This window comes from Toxorhynchites rutilus, chromosome 3 (genome assembly GCF_029784135.1).
Source record: "Toxorhynchites rutilus septentrionalis strain SRP chromosome 3, ASM2978413v1, whole genome shotgun sequence".
Lineage (NCBI taxonomy): Eukaryota > Metazoa > Arthropoda > Insecta > Diptera > Culicidae > Toxorhynchites > Toxorhynchites rutilus.
Genome location: NC_073746.1, coordinates 180464491 through 180473529, shown reverse-complemented (window position 1 = coordinate 180473529; position 9039 = coordinate 180464491). Strand labels below are relative to the sequence as shown.

The window sequence follows — 9039 nt, the reverse complement described above, 5'->3', positions numbered from 1 at the left end:
AATTTTAACATTTTCAAACTGGCTTCGTGGCTATCGAGTTTGGGACCCAAATTGAAAGTCGGCACTGACAACTGAGCTGAAGAGCTGTTCATAAAGAACAGCTCATTTAGATGAGCTGATATGATCAGAGCTGTTCATCATGATGAGCTGATTTGCACACCTCTAGTCCGAACTCTCACTCGCTTCTCCCCTCTTTCTTCGCTTCAGGTGTCTATACCTTTTCTCACCACTCTTGCAGTGATGCCAGATCCTACAGGCATAACTGTCTCACCATGAATGTTTAAACCAGTGATCAAGCTTGATTGATTGAAGTGAGGGGATCTAAAAATCCGGTGTATTGTTAAACTGAAATACTTAAAGCTTCTGGTAGACAAATGTGCTAGAAAACTTTGATTGTGCTTTTGTCAGTTGTTGGTTCCAAGGAAAGTGAAGTGGAAGGTAAAACGTAATGTCAGAATTGCCGTTCGGACGTATCCCGTAAGTTTGAATTCATTTACATAGATGGTATCCAAACAACACTAAACATTGACTACAGTGTCGCCGGCACGGTTTATTACCGTTATGAACCAGCACAAAAAACAAAGCTGCAAATTATGCGCCAGTGACGGTACCACGATCAAAGCATTCCATGAATCACATTAGCCGAGCCAGCTGGCTGAAGCATATGCATAAAGGTTACTAGGTTACTATTTTCAACGACAACTGTTTATTTATTATTCTGCTTCAAATAACTTCGACGAAATCAAATGTAACCATATCAACGTAAGTAATAACATAAACAAATCCAAACTTTTCGTCTTGCCATTCCTCATACGTCTTTTCTAAAGAGTGTAAATTACGAGCCACCTGTTAACTCTACCATCTTGGTTGGTTCTAAAACATGGGACAACGGCAGTTAAGATATTAGAAGTAGTGCTACTACTAGCACTTCTACTGAAGATATACGTTCTGCATAAAAATATGTAACATGTTTCTAACACAGGGAATCATATCAAATATAATTCACTAAACTAAACTGAACTAATAAAGTAATATGATAACCGTAGTGATTGCAAATTGGCCCACCATAATTTTTGCAATATTTGTTCAATTTGTTTTGAGTGTATGCCTAGGATGCCCATGCATCATCTGGTGAAAAAAAAAGTTATGGCCCGTCGGAAAACACAACCTTTACGTCAGAAAACGTCGCTTGCTTCATGAAAAAGTAAATTGTGTGAGTGCGTGCTATGGTTAGTGAAAAGCATCCAGAAACATTCAAGCAGGTAAAGCGCAACATCAGCTACTCTAAAGCGTATAGTCAGTTAATGTAGTCCCGCTTTTATCTAGTTTATCGCCGTTTAGGAGCTGCACAACGGCTGGTTTTTTTAATTCTGAATTGTTCAGTGCAGGAAAACAACTATGGTTGCCTCGAAAAAATCATTCAAAATAGGCGATTTGGTGTTCGCCAAAGTCAAGGGTTACCCGCCTTGGCCAGCGAAGGTGAGTGTTTGTTGAAATGGTGGCTTCCCTTTATTCTGACTTAAGGTCTTTTTCAGATCACCAAAATTGAGAAGAGCAAATACAACGTCTATTTCTACGGAACGGGTGAAACGTGAGTTAGGCACTATTCCTTCTTAAAAAAGTTTATAAATAATACGGCAAATTGCGCTACTCGATCTCCACCTAGCCCCGACTAGATGGCGGAGTACCGAGTGGAAGTACAGCAAAAGACACGAAATTAAAGATGGACTCCTTGGTGATGTATGCTGTGCTGTTAGTAAACAAAGTGTTTTGTCAAATTTTCCAGGGCTAACATAAAGCTGGAGGATTTGTTCGCTTACCCAGAAACGAAGGAAAAATATGCAACTGAAAAGATTATGAAACGTAAGGGATTCAAAGAAGCCATTCTCCAGATTGAGTCTGCCTTGAACGGAGAAGACCCCAGCCCTATTACGGTGAGTTCTAAGTTAGAATTCTATTTTAATCGTGCAGTTTTTTTTTCGTGAAACTGTATAAAAGTGAATATTGTCTGACTTATTATTTGTGGCAAATGAGTATAGGAACATTGAAATGGTTTTCTCTATATTACAGCTTGGATCCGGTCCTACTCCTTCATCGACAAATAATGATGGCAAGGCAGAAGAGGCTGTACAATCTACAGAGGCAAGTAAAGTGAAATGTGCCGTATTGCCAATGTTTAAAGCCAATCGATATTAAATTTATTCATTTTTGTTGACTTATAATGTTTAAGTAATGTGCCAATGTTTTATTGTACTTATAGGTTAGTTTTAATGCATCTCGAATATCTGCAAATTCAACAGTTATCGATCAAAGCATACAACCTGAGAAAGAAGAAACTCGTAATGGAGAGGAAACTCGTAATGAATCGAACCTCACCACGAAACCAGCCAAGGACGAAAATCAGAAACAACCCAGAAAAGCTCAGCCGGCAGTAGTTGACAACAATAACAGTTCATCCGCACCAACAAATAACAAAAAGAGTTCCACGGATGTAACCAGTGAGGAAAAACCGATCAAAGAATCAACTCAAACATTGTCGGGCAGTCCTGTAAAAGAACAACCTGAAGTGACTAGCCGCAGTGGACGCAAAATCAAACCAAAACGATTTTTGGATAACGAAGAAGATGATTCAACGGCTGCTCCCTCGCCAGCGAAGAAAAGGGCAATAACACCGAAGGAAAAAACTGTTTCACCCGCAGTTCCACCGAAGAAGCCCAATTATTTCGGTAGTTTAAAACTAAGCTAATTTTAATTCGAAAAAATTAAACAACATATTTTTGCAGAAAAAATTGAAGGTGAACGGGTGTATTTTCTTAGATTGGAACGTGAATTGGTGGAATTGAACTTGGATATTAAATCTTGCGTAGGATTGGCCAAAGCTGACCCGGAGAAGTGTGTCGAGCTAATGGATCGATACCAGAGTAAGTTTTCATTATTGTTGTATCACACAACAATTTTTCAGCCATACAATTTGTATGGCTGAAAATATGGTAACAATACAATATCGTTACAGAATTGAAAGTGACGCCCACAATGTTGAAAAAGAACCCAAACTGTGTGGAGACTATGAAACGTTTGCGAAAATATGTGGGTAACGCAAAAGCGTGGAAGATGGTCGATGAAGAGCGAATTAAATTCGATTTCCAAGCACAACAAATTCGTACTAAGGCCGAACAAATCTATAATCAGTTCAAGGTATGTATGGAGAACGTTAACGAATTCACAAACTAATGTTTGATGATGTTTTCAGACTATGTTCCCGGTTCCCGACGGAACTGTGCCATTTTGGGAAGCTTTTTGTGAAGACGTGAATAAATTTGAACAAGCCACTAAGCATTTGAGTCAGGAGGAGTTATTCCTACTCGTTGATGAAGCAGGTATTTCAAAAATAAAACAAAACAATCCTATGAGCTTGGAACACACAGTAAATTCATATCTTCATACAGATATCGACTCGTATAGAGAAGAAAATGGAAACAACACCGAGAACAAATTCGAAGCAGAAGACCGAAATAAAGCAGATACCATTACGGCGAAGATGAGCAATGACAATAGCGTTGCGACGTAAATCTTTGCGAGTCCTTAAATATAACAATGATAGGATCATCGTCATAAAATGGAGTGCGATCTTTCAGTTTAGTATTAAGGCATACTCAATGAATGAGTATGGTTGTAGTTGACATATATATAGCGAGTAAATAGCTTTAAGTCTTAGGAATTCAACAATTTTTTTTTGGTAATTACAAACAATAAACGTTTGTTTGTCTCAGTCGGGATCACGCCAGGAAGCGTAGCGCTACAATTTTTCTTTTATCTTTGCATCCATCTAAACGCTTCTGCGAGACACAATGAATGCATTTTATTCTCTCAGAAGAAAATATTGAATTTTGTGGAAGACATTGAAATATATGCATAAGACATATAGCATTCGCTGAAGTAAACATAATTTTGTACAATGCATACCACTGGATTTATTTTATGTTTTATCACTTGGTTAAAACATATTTCTGCGTGATATTGCAGTCGATTGCAATATATTATTTTAGGGTACTAACACGCTAGCAACAGATAATATTTTGTCATTACTATCTTCAGCTGACTAAACTAGATAGCATTCAACAAACAAGCGACTCGTCTATAGAATTTATTTTGTAAATGACATTTAAAGATGGTAAATAAAGTAATTTAATTCAATTTTCATGTCAATCTACGTCGATGTAGAAATATGTTTTTACAAACTTAATTATTATTTTTATTTATTACTAATTTTTTTTCTTTCTGAAGGCTAACCGTTGTTTAGAGAAGAAATCCGATTGGTAATCTGTCTCAAAGTAATCTCTTGGGTGAGGTTTTGGTAACGAATGCACCGACAGAATTATTGAGTTCATGATTTACGACTAGAAAATAATTCTAGGATTACTTTCTAGCATTCTCCCTTAACGCTTGCATAAAAAAAAATGGACAAATTTGCCAATTGCGTTCACCTGAATACCTGGTGATGAGACTACTTGTGCATCGTAAATCATAGTAACCCATGAGTTTTCAAACAAAATTTGACAGTTCTATCATTTGAACTGCGGATGTTATGATGAAAACAGTAAAGCAACTGCGCTCCATGGTAGGCGCGTACTGTCAGCTCCATTCCGTTGCGAAGAAAGTGGACATCGTCTAGCACTTTGAGTCCGCTGGATACACCCGTTCCGGTATCGATAATATCCGTACACTTCTGAAGAAGAATGAGAGTATTGTACGGAAGCCTAGTTTCAGTCGTTCGACGGTGCTATGCGGAACATCGCGCTCGTCATGGACGACAAGACGCATTTAACGCTACCCACTCACCCACTCGACTGGCCTTAGTAAAATGATCCTGCAGCGAGTGGCGCATTCCAACCTCGCCCGGTAGCAAAACAATCCTGGTTTGGTGGGAACGTCTGGAGCTTCCCAACTGTTCTCGTCGAGAACTGTATTAGGAACAACTTCCGAGCCGGGGCGAGCTCGGCCGGTCTGCGAGAAGACTGCTTTCGAGGCAATCGTAGCAGAAAAAAACTGTCTCCACGTGATCAGATGTTCGCTCAAAGGACCATGAGAAGTTCGATTTGGGGTAAGCAATGGTAATAATAATATGATTTCCAGCAAGAAACTAGCGTACATCTGTCAGGTTTTCTCGCCCGAGGTGGCCGGCATCTTCGAGGTAACAACAAATGCCATCGGTGCGGCCAGGTACAGGCCATCAGGAAGCACCTATTGCCCGACACTGTTTATGTGGGTCTCTGGATACAACAACATCGCAGGGAATGAAGCAGCCGACCGATTTGCCGGAATCGGTCACACGGTCACATGATCAACTCTTTCTGCTCTTTCTGCTTCTTTTGGACCGAAAGGTGGTGATTCGCAGAGAGAGGGCAATTCCTCCGGAATGTCAAGGGCTTCATTATTAGGTATTACGACGTAAAAAGAATGAGAGAACAATGAATCATGTCCAGACAGAGAACCGGTCACTGCTCAGTCTCACACGGATTCAACAGGAGACCTTTACATCTACTCTGCTTTACATCACAACTCCGCCAAAAACTTCTTGTGTGGTTGCCCGAAATATAATGATCTGCTAAATCTACATGGAACCAGCGGGAGTAATTCAGCGAGAGTAGCAGCACTTTTCTGCTACTTAAAAGATGCCGAACTATTCTTCAAGATCTGAACAATCTGAACAATGGATCAGCAGCAAGTACGAAAGTCCCGACGAATTGCTGGAAGGCAGCCCAATAGGTCGTCGGAACTTTTTTGTTTGACTATGTTACAATATTGTGTTTTATAGGAAATTTGTCCCATTAAATTAAAGTGACCAGATGGTCTAGACCATTGACCATCGCGGTGAAATGTCCTTCGTTCGGAGTAATATAATAAGTAGTGTCCACTTCAACTTCTAAAAACAGAGAGAGAATTCTTTGTTCGATCGTCTTTTTAAATGCCAGACGTAAACAAAAGACATTTGTTAAATAGAACAATATTGTTTGTTACAATAGAACCTGACTGCCTTATCGGCATTTCGACTGAGGTACACTGTACAAAATCTGTTGGACATAATATGCGGGACACAAAAAACAAAACGTTATGCATATACGTTATGTGAACATTAACCATAGTTTAGCGAGTCTAAACTGGTCAGTATTATTTCTTTCTGAGTATCGGCACTCAGTTGTGATTTTTCGGTGGTTTAGATTTTATTCACACCCGAAAATCACTCAATCAGAGCATTGACGCCTGACAAGCACGATTCAAATTCTACAATTTTTCTTCAAATTACTGAATGGAAGGAGTTGAAGGACGGGGTAATTTGCTCCAAGCTGGTCCTTACAGGTCCCTATACACTTCGTCGATTTCAAGGCCGCATATGATACAATCGACCGACGACAGCCATGGAAAATCATGGACGAACACGGACTGATTCAGGCAAAGATGAACGGTGTGCGGAGCAGTGTGCGGATCTCAGGCGATCTGTCGGAATCGTTTGAGACTCACATGGGACTTCGAAAAGGCGGTAGTCTTCAACGTGGCACTGGAAGGTGTTGTGCGGAGAGCGGGCTTCAACATGCGGGCACAATTTTCAACGAGTCTAGTCAGTTTATCTGCTTCGCCGGCGACATGGACATAATCGAAAGTACTCAGAACAATATACGTTGGTGTACAGGAAAACGGAGTATGGAGGAAGAGAATGAACCACGAAATGGCGCAACTCTACGTCGAACTCAGCATCCAGAAAGTCGTCAAGGATGGATGTCGCTGGAGTGCGATGGGCAGGGCATGTTGCAAGATTGCCGGACAGCAGTCCTGCAAAAAGATGGTGTTCGCATCGAATCCGGTAGGAACAAGAAGCAGAGGAGCCCAGCGAGTGAGGTGTTTGGACCAGGTGGAGCAGGACTTGGCAAGAATCGATGCAGCCGGGAGTTTGGAGAACTGCAGCCATAAACAGAGTGTGTTGGCGGAACAATGTTATGAATCAGATCCAATCTCTTCAAGGGATGTAGCATCATTGTAAAAAGAATAAATAAATATTCATAATCACTGCTTGAAACGAATTACAATTTCTGCAAATCCCCGTCTATGTGTATCGTAAATTGATCATAAAATGGATTCATTTTCGTCTTCCTAAGCTCGAAGCCGCGGACGGTTTTATATCGTTATCGTCTATCGTTGAAGTGATACCGTTATTTTCGTGGCTGGTGAAGTGAGTGTTGGACACTAACGGGGTTCCCTGTATTGCAAGTGAATTCATTGAAGCAGACACAACAAACGAGAGGAAGAAACCCTGCACGCGAGCGCTGTGTGCTGGTGTGTTATCGCCGTAGCACCGTCTTCGACATCATCACCGCGTGGTGCGATACGCGGGTTCAGCTGTACCGAACGATCAACACGCCGCAACAAATAATCCGCACTGATGTGCATAATAAGTATACTGAAATTAATAGGTGAAGGAATTATTTTAAAAAATTGCAAAAATTATAAGAAAGTGTACATCTGCCATTTTAAATGGCAGAAGGGGAAGAAAGCGTTGAGATGGATATCGAATCCACTGTCTCCCCCTCCCCAGCTACGGGTGCTGGGAAGTCGCTTAAACGCGTTCCCCCCTCAGAACCTCCCAGCACTACTGATTCTGCTCCCGCTCAACAATCGACATCGACCTCCCCCTCTGTTGATTCCTCTCCCCGTGTCAAGGTCTATCCAGAAGATTCACCTGGAGTTGGCCCATGGGTTGTTTTTTTCCAGCCCAAACTGAAAGGAAAATCCATCAATGTCATTCAGGTTTCGAAAGATCTGGCAAGATATTATTCCTCCGTGGTCGAAATCTCTAATGTTAGACCGAACAAACTGCGTGTTGTCGTGAGTGATCGGAAACACGCAAATGCAATTGTGATCGACGAGAGATTCTCCCTAGAGTATCATGTCTACGTGCCGTCCCTTGACGGGTCTGACGTGTGAAATGATAAAGGAAGGAGTTGGTAAATTTAAAAGACTTTAGTGGGCGTTAATTTTTGGACAGCCGCCAACTAGGGAAAGTATCCCAAGAAGAGGGAAAAACTAAATTCACGCCGTCAGACTCGTTTCGAGTAACTTTTGCTGGTTCCGCTCTCCCTGACTACGTCATGGTGGGCAAATTGAGCCTACCTGTGCGACTCTTCGTGGGCCAGTGGAAGGCAGCCCAATGTGCCAGTGAGAGATGGTTGACTCGGTTAGATCTTGATTAAATGTCCCAAATATATGTCTTCCTAAAAGCTATCGATCTTCGTGTGTGATTGTCCTTATATCCTTATATTCTTCTTTTCCTTTTCCTTCGCGGGAAATCAAATCCCTTCTTACTAACAATAGAATGAGGTGAAATGTAAATACATATTAGATGTAAGATAGGCTTAAGAATTGATGATGAATGATGAATGTGAGTGTGAACACTGTCAACATATCCTTTTTTTATCTTATTTTTCGTCGGCCTATTTCCGCCACTTCAGTGCCAATCACCGACATCAGGGAGGCGACTCCACCTGTTCCTACTTATCAGACTCAACAACTCATGAGCCGGGCCAACTTCTTTTACTTCCCCTCCGAAGGAAGACGTAACCAGAGATTTTTCGCCTCAGAAAATCTCAACGACGCCAGCTGGGATTGAACCCAAGCCGATCGGATTGTGAGGCTGTTACGCTAACCGCACAACCACTGGCGCCGTCAACATATCCTTATATTCCTTCCTTTTCCTGAAAAAAAAGTCACCCTTCTAAACTCGAGCAAACCGTGAGTAATCGGTTCTCTACTTCAATAACATTAGGATTAATGAAAAATGTTTATATAAACTTGTAACAATACAGATAGAAGTTTGGCTCCTTTAAACTTATGTAACGAAGCCTGTAAAAATAAACGATTTAATAAAAATAAATAAAATAAAATGGATTGGTGAACTTGCTCATCTTTCAAAATCAGGGTCAAATCTGATGAGTTTAGCTAATTCTTTCTTTCCTGGTTTGTTTTTGCTCACAGTAAAAATAAAACAAA

At 40.9% G+C, this 9039-nt stretch overlaps 1 protein-coding gene across 1 annotated transcript; it reads left to right on the top strand.

Moving 5' to 3' along the window:
* Window positions 1-1135: 1135 nt before the first annotated feature.
* LOC129776616 (hepatoma-derived growth factor-related protein 2-like) lies at window positions 1136-4243 on the top strand. The gene is made up of 10 exons (XM_055782350.1): window positions 1136-1262; window positions 1327-1479; window positions 1536-1591; window positions 1787-1934; window positions 2071-2142; window positions 2261-2726; window positions 2784-2921; window positions 3014-3195; window positions 3251-3377; window positions 3447-4243. The coding sequence occupies exons 2-10, from the start codon at window positions 1399-1401 to the stop codon at window positions 3566-3568; spliced, it is 1392 nt and encodes a 463-aa protein (XP_055638325.1). The 5' UTR covers window positions 1136-1262; window positions 1327-1398; the 3' UTR covers window positions 3569-4243.
* Window positions 4244-9039: the final 4796 nt, after the last annotated feature.